Genomic DNA, 13121 nt, shown 5'->3' with positions numbered 1-13121 from the left:
GCGAACATGCGCTGGACGCCGCACTGTCGGAGCTTCTCGGATGGGAGCGGAGATCAGATCATCAGGAGAGGAGTAACTCTACGGCGCAGAGAGCGAGGGAGAAACTGAAGGGGTTTCAGAGAGATGACGCAGAGGAGAACAGCTGAGGCTCTCTTGTAAATTTACTACATTCTGGTGAGGTAGCTTTTTCCTTGTCGGACTTCGCCTGTTAACTAATTAATCATTTGACCTCATTTTTTGATCAGGGGGAGAGATAGCAATCGTAGCTTTATTAAGTTGGACTTATAGGATGGTGTTATTTCTTTTGTTAAAATTGATTACCATCTCTAGTATTGGGCCCTCTCTAGAGGAGAGACTATACCCTCGACCCTCCAACTGGGTCCACCTGGAAGAGTTAGATCTCTTCCACTCTTGGGAGTCACTGTTCTGTTGTGTTTATTTATGTTATTTCATTGTGTTTGTGAAAGTACATACTTTTCTGGGGGAGACCAATGTTTCATTAGAAGTATTTATATGCCAAAGCCAGGTAATTTAAAGATCACATCCTTGAATGTAAATGGCCTAAGAAATCCAATTAAGAGAAGCAAGGTGTTGGGAAAATTAAAAAAGGATAAATCAGAGGTTGTAATGCTTCAGGAGACGCATATGTCTAATAAAGAACATAATAAGCTAAGGAGGTTTGGATATTCAAACTCTTTTTACAGCTCCTGTAAAAATAGCAGAAAAAGGGGAGTGGCTATTCTAATGTCAAACACGCTGAATTTTGACCTAATTAAGGAAGAAGGAGATAAGGAAGGCAGATACATTTTAGTTAAGGGAAGACTTGATAACATATTAATCACATTTGCTTGTGTTTATGTACCTCCGGAATGTGAAAAAAATTTTATTATACAGCTCTTTGAAAAAATTGTCGGATTCAGTGAGGGTATAATAGTCTATGCAGGAGACTGGAATACAGTCTTGGACTACTCCTTAGACACAACAAGCAAAAAACAGCATAAACTGCCTATGTCAAAATGCCTCAATGTTTTACTGAGAGAATATAACCTGTTTGATGTCTGGAGGAATCTCCACCCTTCAGAGAAAGACTTTACCCATTTTTCAGCTACACATCAGATTCATTCTAGAATAGATTATTTCCTGATGAGTGCGGGGGATAGACATAGGGTGATAGAATGTACAATAGGAACCTCTGATGTCTCTGACCATAATGCGGTTTATTTAACTATACACTTAGATAGTGCTCGTAAAAACACACTGTGGAGAATGAATATTGGGATTTTGAATAACAAAACAACTATGGATGAAATTAAAGGGGAAATTAGAAATTGTATTAAAGATAATATAAATAGTGAGGTTGACCCAACAATATTATGGGACACAGTTAAAGCCACTATGAGAGGGAACTTGATTTCACGGATGGCATACATAACTAAGGCAAAGAGATTAAAATATGAAAAACTACAGGAAGAACTGAAAAAGTTAGAAAAACAACAACAAACAGCTAATAATATGAGGCTAACAGAACAATTGAAGGATGTCAGAAAACAAATAGATGCAACACTGTCAGATGAATTAGAAAGGAAACTTAGATATGCTAAACAAACCACTTATGAATCAGGTCCGAAAGCAACAAAGATTCTAGCAAGACGCCTGAAAATACAACAAACTAAAAATTGTATATCGAAGATTAGGGACCCACTGAGTAAAGATTTGACTTTTAAACCTGAAGAAATAGAAAACTGCTTCAAAAAATACTATATGACACTATACTCTAATCCAGACCCTGTAGATGAAGTGATGATCAAAAAATATTTATTATCCTTGGATCTTCCCTCCATTGGACAAGTCCAAAATGAGTCTTTGACCACTCCGATTACAAAGGAAGAACTGGATAAAGCCATTAGTAATTTGAAAAATAATAAGTGCCCAGGGAGCGATGGCTTTCCAAATGAGTGGTACAGGGTCTTCAAGGAGGACCTTACGCCCACTCTACTTGAATCTCTGAATTGGAATCTCAAATACGCCAAAGTACCCCCGTCATGGAAAGAAGCAGTGATATCAGTGATACCAAAAGAAGACAAAGATAAAACACTATGCGAATCTTATCGCCCCATATCCATACTAAATGTAGATTACAAGATATTCACATCAATAATCTCTAAAAGGTTGGAGCATATCCTCCCTGAGCTAATAAATGAAGACCAAACTGGATTCATAAAGGGCAGGCAAACCCAAGATAATATCAGACGCACACTGCATGTCATAGATCAAATACACAAAAAAAAGCTCAGTGCAGTGTTGCTTAGCCTTGATGCAGAGAAGGCGTTTGATAGAGTTAGCTGGCCTTTTCTTTATAAAGTGCTGGAGACATTTGGCTTCAATGATCAAATTATTAGCTGTATTAAAGCTCTTTATGGGGATCCTACAGCCAGGTTGCGGATTAATGGCTCATTGTCTGGTAGCTTTAACCTTAAAAGAGGTACAAGACAAGGCTGTTGTCTTAGTCCTTCCCTCTTTGCATTATTCATTGAGCCATTGGCTCAGGATATTAGACAAAATGATCATTTGGAGGGGATCAACATAGCAACAGAGGAACATAGAATAAGCCTGTTTGCTGACGATATTATCACTTACTTAAAGAACCCAAACATAATAATCCCTAAACTTTTTTCCATTATGGAAAATTTTGGTGAGATGTCAGGATATAAACTCAATATTAAAAAGACACAGGTACTATGTCTGAATTATACACCTAGCAGTAATATGAGGAGTAATTATAAACTTAAATGGGACACAAAATCAATAAAATACTTAGGTGTGAATATCACCCAACATCTAAAAGACCTATATGAGTCAAACTATGGTATTCTAAGTGATCAAATTCAGAAAGATGTAACACGTTGGTCAATGTTGGCCTTAGATTTTAGCACAAGAATAGAGGTGATAAAAATGAATTTGCTGCCTAGATTATTATATGTCTTCCTCTCCCTCCCCATAAGGATCCCAGAAACCCAATTTTCTACATGGAATAAGGTCTTATCTAGATTTATCTGGGCGGGTATTAAACCTAGGGTAAGACTCAGAACACTCCAGTTAGAAAAGGAAAAAGGAGGACTTGCTTTACCTGACCTTAAAAAATACTACTGGGCGGCCCAACTGAGATACGTTGTTTATTGGTGTTCTCCAACATATAGCGCAAAGTGGAAGCAAATCGAATTCAATCTTGGTAAAATACCACCTCCTGCAAAATTGGGGTGTAAAATTTTAATAGATAGTAAAGAGGAGGGAACTATTCTGGGCGAAACTTTGAAAACATGGTATGAGGTCGTTAAGAAAAACAAAATTGAAGGTGATAGTAAATTATTAATATGGCCATCTCAAATGCCCAGTTTTGGCCCCAGTGGGTCAGATGATACATTTATCAGGTGGATGGAGAGGGGAATTACGGCAATATGTACACTCACTGAAGGGAAAATATTTAAATCATTTGAAAAAGTTAAAGAAGAATTCAATCTTGAAAACAGAGACCTATATCGCTACCTACAATTGCGTCACTTTTACGACAAAGAGGTTAACAGGGACCTATCAGAAGGAATTAGTGAGGTGATTATAATCTTGACACGTGCATATGGTGGAACTCCCTCAAAAATTGTATCAAAGTTGTATAATAGTCTCCAAAAATGCGATGGCAGAAATTCATTCTATGTTAAAGAAAAGTGGGAACAAGAATTCAACATTACATTAACTGGGAGTGACTGGTCCTCCATGTGTAAAACACAACAATCTTCAACCAACTCAAGAAGATGGCGAGAATTTGGATGGAAAAATCTAATTCGTTTTTTTATCACCCCATATATAAAATCAAAACAACTTAGGCAACAACAGAAATGCTGGAGAGGGTGTGGACATGTAGATCCCAATCACTCCCATATCTTTTGGTCATGCATTGAACTGCAGCTATTCTGGAACAGTGTCATTCAGACAGTAGAGGAAATTTTATGCTTATCTATACCCCGAAATCCGAGCTTTGTATACCTAGGACTTATGCCATATGAAGTCATTGGAAAAAAAGACATTTACCTCTGCAAAATATTACTGATTGCTGCCAAAAAGGCATTGACAAGGAATTGGTTGAAACGTGACCCACCTGGGCATGGACAATGGCTGAATATTGTAGATGAACTATACACCATGGAAAATTTGACTTTTCGTCTGAGCCTTAAAGAAGGTGACTTTGAGAAAAAATGGCAGAAGTGGTCAATGTTCAAGGCCAAAACCAAACCATAAGAGGGAAAAAAAAAAAAAAAAAAAACTTTGGTAAATATGGCAACGGATGCTCCCCCCAGCTTGTTTTTTGTTTTTTTCTTCTTGTTTTTTCTTTTGTTTTTGTATTATGAAAAAGACTAAATAAAGAGTTGAAGAATGAAAAAAAAAAAAAAAAAAAGTGTAAAAGTAGAAACCACTTTTTTCATGCCGTTGCCTACATTTTAAATGGATGTCTGCCAATAGGACTAGATCTACGTTGTGTTCATTTTCAATCATCTCATCATCCATGCTACTATGCTAACGCCACCGCCACCAAGCTGCAATGATTTGCCGCCAATGAATACCGCCGAATCTGTCGATTCATCTTGTAGTGGTGCGTCAAATGCAACGTAGATTCCCATCCAATTAGATTGAATTTGGTATTGATGACGTGAAAAATAATAACGGTAACTCCATTGAAATGATTCAAAACTAAAGTAACGAGCCAATTTTTTAAAATGTAAGGAGTAGAAAGTACAGATATTTGTGTAAAAATGTAAGGAGTAGAAGTAAAAAGTCGCCATAAAAATAAGTAGTAAAGTAAAGTATAAATATCAGAAAAATGTACTTGAGTACAGTAACGAAGTATTTGTACTTCGTTACTTCCCATCTCTGGCAGCAGGTAACATCAAATATGCAGCACAGTGGCTGCAAGTTCTTTTTCTCTGCTACAGACAGAAAAGATCTCTTAAAAAAAGGTTTAAATAAGCAATGGTACAATTTTATTATATTTTAATCCATGTAGAACAAAGAGTCATGATAAATATGTTGCACAATTTACACCCATCTATATTTTCTTCACCACCCTTATAAACAAAAAAACAACTAAACTTTAATAACATGAAATTAAGTTTCCATTTCAGTTCAAATAAGCTACTTGAGGAGTGAAGTCAGAAATATGTTTGTCAGACAGACAGTAACAAATGATTTTTGGGTAAAAGTTTTGAGCCACTTCTGGTTCAGCCTGTTGGTCAGAGATGTCTGATGACTTTATACGTACTGAGCAGAGCTAAGTACGTATAAAGTCTGGTCCGTTGTTCCTAAACTAAAGCATTAACACAGAAAGGTTACTATGAATGCTTCAATTAAAATCTGTCATGTAGTGCTTCCAGCAGATTTACCAGCCCATCCAGGCAGGTGAGAGGCACATGGAGAAATACCTGCAGCTCTGAGGAAAACCATTATCAGAGTCATTTATAAAATGTGACCAATGTAGGGGAAAGCTTTGAGGAACCTTAATATAAAAAAACTCGCCTTTGTCAAATTTGTCCCTTTCTTGATCAGGATTCACTTTAATACTAAATGTCTTAAAGGCCAAGGTTTAGGTCAGAAAGCACTTTGTTTGAGGCTTGAACAACCTATAAAACCACAAAGTTACCAGCTGATCTCAGAGGGAAATCCAACCGTCAGCGCATGTATCGGAATGCTGCATAAAGAGTTTGATCTGGTTCAAACTGTTTATTTAAGAAGGTAAACTAGGTTTTGCAGCAGTTGAGCCTCACTCCAGCAGTTCCTCCCAGGAAATAGGTTTGGAGAAGACCTCGCGCTCCAGCCAAAGGTCATAGTTCATTTGAAAGTCCTCTGGAAGGTCCACTCTCTGCCCCAGGACGCTCTGCAGGCAGTTGTCCACAGGAAGGAAGTCTGGATTACTGTGGCTCTTGTCGTAGCGACGACTGTTGAAGCGCTCAATGCTGGCCCGAAGAGCGCACTCCTCAGCCTGGAAGTCCCAGGGACGGGCGTCCAGATCTGTTCAAACAAAGGTGTCAAACAACTTAGGTCTAATAATGCTCAACGCAACACTAAGAATTTTTTTATTTATCTTAAAGCTGACAGCAAAATTTAATCTACACATTGTTTTTTTTTATACTGAAGGAGATGGAGTATTGACACAGAAACCCATTAAACTCACCATTTCCATAAGCCCAGTCATCGTTGAGACGATGTCGCACCTTCTGGTAGATGGCAGACATGGTCTTCATGTTGCTCTTCCTCCACTGACGCCCCAAGTATTTGGTCTGCACTTTGAGCAGTTTGAGGACATAGAGCTGCATCATGGCCTGCTTGACCTTTAACGCCCTCTTCAGGATGGGAGCAGACTTAAACACCACTAACATCTGTTGAAGAAGAGCTTATGAGAAGGATGTAGCTTGAAAGTATTGCCTGAATGAGCTCTGCGCGATGTTGCCATCTCACCATTGTTCTGGAGTGTTTCCATTTGGTCAATTTGTTCAGGATTCTGAGCAGGTTAATACACGAGAACAGGTTCCTCCAGCAAAACTGGGTGTTGTCTCCTGCTTCCTGAGACAAAAATCGATCAAAGTTAAGCTAAATGCTCTGAAATTAACAGTCAAAGCTGCAGCTGGAGTCAGAAAACTCACCAAACTCTCAGCCGTTAACTCGGGCATCTCATGGACAACACAGTAAGGAAAGTCAAGCACTGAAATGCTGATAAGAAAGCAAGGAAATCAACTCTAGCAATGTTCTGAGAGGCTTCCGGTCCAAAGGAATGATGTTTACTTCAAAATAAGGGAAAGTTAATGGTACCCATTTTTAGCTGTGATGTAAGACATGATGTTCTGATTGAAAAACTTCAGGACGAGAGGGATGCAGTTGGCAAACACCAGGTGCTGAGCCATGAACTCAAACTGTTTACAAAAAATGAAACAAATACAAGCTTTTATCCCTTCAGATAAAGACATAATTATAATTATAGATCTAATTATCAGACATTTTCACAAAAACCAGAGGTTTTCTCACCTGGTAGATGTGGTTCAGCTTAAAGTGTTTTAGAAGCAGCAGCAGGATGGCAGAGATGGCTTTAACAATTATTTCTTTGTGGCGATTCACATCAACGCCAAGTTTCATGCTTTGCAGAACCGTCGTCCTGCACAAAGACAGGTGGAAGATTAGAAAAAGAAAATCAAGTCAATCCCTCAATCTAAAACATAAACTAACTGCATGTTGTATCAATGAGACGAGCATCAATCAACCAAACTGCAACAGATGTTCAGTGTTGTAGCTTTTTTGTTAATACAAAGAATATATCCTTATATTATCCAGTCATTGGAGATTAATTTAACTACCCAAGTGTTGCAAAAACCCGCTGATATCTAGGTTTCTATCAGTCAGGTCTGATGATTTCAGTGTTCAGTTTACTTACGGCATCTCCTCCGGCAGAACATCTGCCAGGATGTTAATGGAGTCGGTTTTAGCTTTAGATGTCGGGGCGGCAGCGAGCAGGATCTTCAGCAGTGCAATCTAACAGTCAGAGAGGCAATGTCAGTCTGCAAGCTTTAAAGTGAGTTATCCTTTTGAAACTATTATACATCATAACATCAACTGGGGAAAACAAGCTAGAACTGAAACCTTTTGATTTTTTAGACTATATCTAATGTTTGTAATAGAACCAAGTGAAATTAGCTTATTTAAGTTGCTCAAAGGAAAGAGAAAAGATGTTTTCTATATTTTGCTGCCATAATTTAAATAAATGTTAAAATAAATACATAATTCAAAGATCATGAGATCCCTTAAGTGGTAAAAAAAAATAAAAATTCCAATTCTTTTCCATTTTATACCTAAAAATAGCACAAATTAGCTTCATCTTAAGATCATTTTGATCAAAATCAGTTCCAACCGGTGACCAAAAGGAAAGCTGAAATATGATTATTTTTGTTCAGTTAAAGTACAGTACTTAGGGAAAAAACTATTGTAATGTCTAAATTGTTCCATATCATATCTATATTATTCCAAAATTAAAAAGGAAGACAAGCAGATGCAAAAAGGAATGAATATAAATAGCATCTTCCATGTTGCAATCTATCAAGAGGCAACATAATTCTGGTACTTTTTCTCTGTAAACATGTTGGATCTTCTTCAGGTTAGCGTTAAGCAGAGCTCTGGGCTAATGCTATTAGAGCTAAGAAACCTGCATTATTTCCTATGGAGTTTTCAATCACCGCTGCTGAAACCTTCTGAATAACCTTTAACGGTACCTTTGACAGACTTTGATGTTAAATTTCCCACAAAACCAAACAGAGCCAGCAGCTGAAGCTGCAGGAAGCATTTACCATGTACTGGGGCAAAATGGGCAGAATTCCCTGATAGAGCAGCTCTGTGGCACACAACTCCACCTCCTCTTCACCCTAAATACAAAAAAACACAGAAGGAGAAGCATTCTACTAACCCATTTCAAGACAATTTATGATAGATTTAATTCCCACCTACCACCGACAGAGGGGTTTTCTGATATTCCTCCTCCTTTGCCATCTGGATCTCTGCTACAGAAATATACTTATGCTGGAAGAATAAGATGAAAATGAAGTGATCACAAACAGCATAAAAAACACTAATAGTTTTGCTCTCTTCATCACGTTGCAGTACCTGCTTTAGCGTCTTGATGCTCTCATGAATTGGCCTCGGTAAACCGACCACTGTATCCGTATCACTGCAGGATGGGAACAAAAAGACAGCTTTATAATGCACGCATGTCACATTTTTGGTTATTTTAACTTGCATTAAGGAACTCACCTTCCCAGAGTGTAACCGATAAATTTGCTTCTGCTGGATTCAAGAAAGTTTTCAATATCTTTTTCCCTATTGGATGAAAAAGATAAAAAACACAAAAAAAAAAGCTCTATAAAATCCAAGCTCTGTATAGCAGCTGTAAACAAATAAAAACAATAAATGACGTATTGTTTTCCCTCAAACTATCTTGGTTTACTGTGCCATACCTGACTTTGGGAGCCCAGGGTAACCCCTTAGGGAATGACACCCTCTCTGAAGGTGGATGAGGAATGGGTGGAGGCATCACCTCGTCCCGTTCCAGAGGGAACGTTTCTGGCTCCAAAGAGTTGTCATTGTCGTCGTTATCTTCTTCGTCCTCGCGTGAGTCGTCAGCCTTATAGGGATCCTTCTCGTTAAAAGCATCCAGGTTGTCCTGTTTAATCAGGGCCTGAGGAAAAACCAAGCAGATAATCACACCCTGACTAAACTGCAGCGAGACACAATGAGGAGACTATAATATCATAGCAACTGTAGGGGAGTGACAGATGAACCTATGTTGTTTAATTGGAAGGTTGATGGAAGCAGAAAAATGGAAAGATAAATGGATCAATATTAAACATGCACTCAATATTAAGTCTGCCATAATAAATGTTGAGGTAAAAAACAAAAAACATTAATAACATCCAGGAAGTTGTAGATAATATACGCAGAATGTAAGCAGAGGCTCAGATATTAATCATAAAGTGAATTTAAAATAAAAAAACTTTTCGATTTGACTGATTTGCCTTTTATTCATTAGTCTAGATACACGAAATATAAATAATAATCTCTTTTGCAGCTTCAGTGTGTGCAGTTCTGGTGGTGATAAAGATTGCTTTGATGCAAAAACTGTAATATTTCACATGTAATGTATTCCAACACATCTGGTTATTGGATAACGTTTCAATTTATGCTGGAGAAATCTATTGAAAAACTACTGCATGGAGTTTAAATCGTTTAGCTAGTAAACAAAACTAATTTTAAAAAGGATTTGCTAATCATTTGCTTTCTTTGATTTCAACTAGAACTCAGATATAGACCGTGAACTGAAGACTGAAATCAGTTTTTGGAACCTTGTGTTCTCGACGAGCCCGTTTCTGCTGCTGTTCTATGAGATCAGACGCTGACGCCGGAGGAGAAGCTGCCCTCATGCTGCGGATGACCCGGATGCTGTCCTCTGGGAGAGGGGGGAGACCCAGCTCCTGACGTTTGCGGATTTTTATGCTCTGAAGCTGCTCAAACCCTCCCAGTGTGAACTGAAGCAGATGGGAAAAGATTTTAAAACACAATGCCAGACCGAAAAGAATACAAGAGAGGCAGTGTGAATTGACCCCCCTCACCAGTATGCTCTTCCAAAGCAGAAGCAACACCTTCTTCATGGGAAAATGTGGAGCATGGCCGCTGCAGAACTTGGTGACCATTCCAAAGAGCATGACAGAAATCGGCTCATTGTTGAAAATAGGCGAACCTGGATTTTCATATTAACAAATTACAAATAGGTTTCATATAAAATTCTCAACATGACCTTAAAATGACTGCATCTTTCTTTTTTTTTGTAGAAGTTTACCCAGTTCAGCTCGGAAGGTTTCCTTTATGATTTTCCATTCAGGTTTGTCAGCTGGGTCGTCCTGCTGGATCGTCTCCACCATCAGATACATAATATTGAGCAGCACTCTGAGATCTGTGCTGTCAGCAAGCGAGATGGCCGGCTTTCTCACCGCACTACTGCAGGCAGCACTGTTACTGAACAACAGAAAATGGTTCTCAGCTCAACATTGCTCCATTCAAAGCTTTGTAAATACATTTTTAACATCCAAATCCCACATTTTGCCTGACTCAAGTATCCATTGCTCATTCTCCCTTCCCAGTCTGTTTTAAAATGTAAGTACAAAACTTCCCTTTGGATTTGATATCACTACAGAGATCAAATATTAGATGAATGAATCCTTTCTGCTCCTATCAGATCATGTAGAAGGTGTAGCAGGTCCATTCAGACTGATATACAGAGAGACGGAGGATAGAAAAATCATAAGTTAGCTTAAGAAATGTTAGCCATACTCAATCTCCATGTTGAGAAGTTCCACAAGAGCAGAGAAGGTTCCAACATCCAGCAGGAGAAAGATGTTATATCTCATCCAGTACTGGACCTCAGCCTCACAGCTGCAATCTGCAAAGGTCCCTGAGAAAAAAAAAGAAATATACTCCAGTGAAACAAACAAGAAAAAAAGAAAATGAAATGAAACACAGTGAGCATGACTTGTACTGACCCTGAGCCATGTAGAGAATGGCTCTGGCAACTTTCAGCCTCTTCTCACGAGCAATGAATTCCAGACCATCCAAAAGACGCATTGCGTGAGCTCTTTGCTGAGCTGCATCAAGGTCTGTCCACTTCTTATCCGACACTGAGGTCCAGAATATGATGTTATAAAAAATATCTTAAATCTTCCAATGGTAGGTTATGAAAAAAACTACATACCATGAGCTCTGAACTCCTCTTCAAAGCACTTTCTGTTGAGAGCAAACTCAGGTCCTTCAGTGTAACTGTAAAGCTCTGAAATATTTGCAAATAATTATCAAAATAAGAAGCACTATGTATGTATATTAAACTATGATTTGAGTTCTATAAAATAAAAAGAGGCAGTTAGAAATCAAGAGCATACATACCTGACAGCTCTGCAGCCCACTTATCTGTATCAGAATACTCAAACTCAAGATCTGGAGACTCAGACAGACCCTGTGAACAATAGGGCTGTGGTCAGAAATGATCAGATCAAGCTTTGTTTTTCGATATTCAACCAAACCACAAAAATACAAGAGAGAAGACCAAGACCTAAGACAGACTTAAAAAAGATCTACACCTCATAATCATTAAAAACATCTTTAGAGGTGTGACAGCAAAAAGCACATATTCCTAAAAGCCATTCAGCAAGAGACAGAAAGGTGATATAGTGCAGCTGGAGTACCACACCATGAGTGTGTTAATATAAGCTTAACAATTATATCTAAAATATCACAGAAAAACCAAAAGTATATTACAGCAATGCTATACAGGAGCAACCAACAGATTCCAATGTTTATCATTTTCAAAAAGCTGCTCAGTGGACCCAGTGGGTGGCACTGCTGCCTTGCAGCAAGAAGGTCTGGGGTTCGAATTCCGGCCAGGGGTCTTTCTGCATGGAGTTTGCATGTTCTCCCTGAGCATGCGTGGGTTCTCTCCGGGTACTACGGCTTCCTCCCACATTCCAAAAACCTGACTATTAGGTTTATTCTCCTTAGGTGGGATAAGCGTGACGAAATTTAAAATTAAATCAGTGTTGTTTTTACAGTTAGGCATCACTGTCTCATAAACTGACCGGGGTTATATGGGTTCTATAGGTTGTTAATGGCTCATTTGGAAGGAAAAACACCGAAAACTTGCCGGAAAATAGGTCTTAACGACGATTTTCCCATTAGTCACACGACATTTAAATTAACTAATGACAGGCTTCTGCAGACCTTCTGGTTCCTTTTATCGCCTGCTCTGACATATTAGGATGTGTTTTATTAAAATAACATATTTATCTATACAGAGAGAGTTGCATCGCTCTGTTTGATGCAATAAAGGAGAGAAAGGCAGCTCTGGCCTTTGATGGGCTAATTTAAGCTAGCTAACAACAGCCAAATAAGTATTCAGAAGTATATCCGAAATACTAATTGGCAATGGCTTAACAAAAGTACACTGCTTAAACGACACAGAGCTACTCTTTATTTCAATAAAGTCCATCGGTTCTAATATTACAATATTCACCCTAAAACTATGAGTTAATCCACAACGAGCGAGCTAGCCGTTTTTACAGAGGCAAAAGGAGAAAAGGCCTTCGTTCGTTGCTCTCTGATAAACCATGACAATAAACATGTCTCCCTTCGTACCTCGGAGTCTTTTCTTGGGGTTCGAGGAAATTCGCCCCTGCCTCCTTTATTTGGTAGCATCGCTTTCTGTTTATTGTTTACAGGAAGCCCACCACCATTCCCACCGACCTCCATAATTCATTTACAGCCGCAGTGTAGTCTCGCGAGATTAAAATCAACTCACGAGAACTAGTTTGTGACGTTTGCGTGTCTTGGAAAAATGTACTAACATTTCTATCGAGGTGGTTTTCAACAAAATGAAAGAATGAATGCGAAGAGTTTTCTTATCAATTTATTAATTATTAAGGCTAAATTTCATCTTCATAAATGCAAATTTTTGAGAAAAAAACCTGACTTTTCAGTTTTTCTGATTGAATTTAAAC

The 13121-nt window shown here is 38.4% G+C and overlaps 1 protein-coding gene across 1 annotated transcript; it reads right to left on the bottom strand.

The window, feature by feature from the left end:
- Nucleotides 1–5007: 5007 nt before the first annotated feature.
- Nucleotides 5008–12873, bottom strand: strip1 (striatin interacting protein 1). The gene is made up of 20 exons (XM_038279947.1): nt 12760–12873; nt 11515–11584; nt 11327–11401; nt 11118–11252; nt 10909–11029; nt 10418–10593; nt 10191–10318; nt 9924–10106; nt 9039–9259; nt 8836–8901; nt 8689–8752; nt 8533–8604; nt 8376–8450; nt 7469–7566; nt 7066–7192; nt 6853–6953; nt 6687–6753; nt 6502–6606; nt 6218–6422; nt 5008–6054 (listed from the first exon to the last, which is right to left on the bottom strand). Exons 1-20 carry the CDS (start codon nt 12871–12873, stop codon nt 5807–5809), a joined length of 2451 nt encoding a protein of 816 aa, XP_038135875.1. The 3' UTR covers nt 5008–5806.
- Between the last annotated feature and the right edge of the window lie 248 nt (nt 12874–13121).

The sequence above is a fragment of the Cyprinodon tularosa genome, unplaced genomic scaffold (assembly GCF_016077235.1).
Source record: "Cyprinodon tularosa strain WSP-4 unplaced genomic scaffold, ASM1607723v1 ctg154, whole genome shotgun sequence".
NCBI classification, from domain to species: domain Eukaryota; kingdom Metazoa; phylum Chordata; class Actinopteri; order Cyprinodontiformes; family Cyprinodontidae; genus Cyprinodon; species Cyprinodon tularosa.
The sequence above is the reverse complement of the archived record's forward strand: the minus strand, read 5'-3'. Positions and strand labels throughout refer to the sequence as shown.

What these genes read in the sequence shown, in the direction of transcription:
- strip1 (XM_038279947.1), bottom strand. Translation starts at nt 12,873, where the DNA reads ATGGAGGTCGGTGGGAATGGTGGTGGGCTTCCTGTAAACAATAAACAG. An exon ending in TGCTTTGGAAGAGCATACTG is followed by an intron (nt 10,107 to 10,190) that starts GTGAGGGGGGTC and finishes CATCTGCTTCAG; the next exon opens with TTCACACTGGGAGGGTTTGA. An exon ending in AGAAAACCCCTCTGTCGGTG is followed by an intron (nt 8,451 to 8,532) that starts GTAGGTGGGAAT and finishes TTTTGTATTTAG; the next exon opens with GGTGAAGAGGAGGTGGAGTT.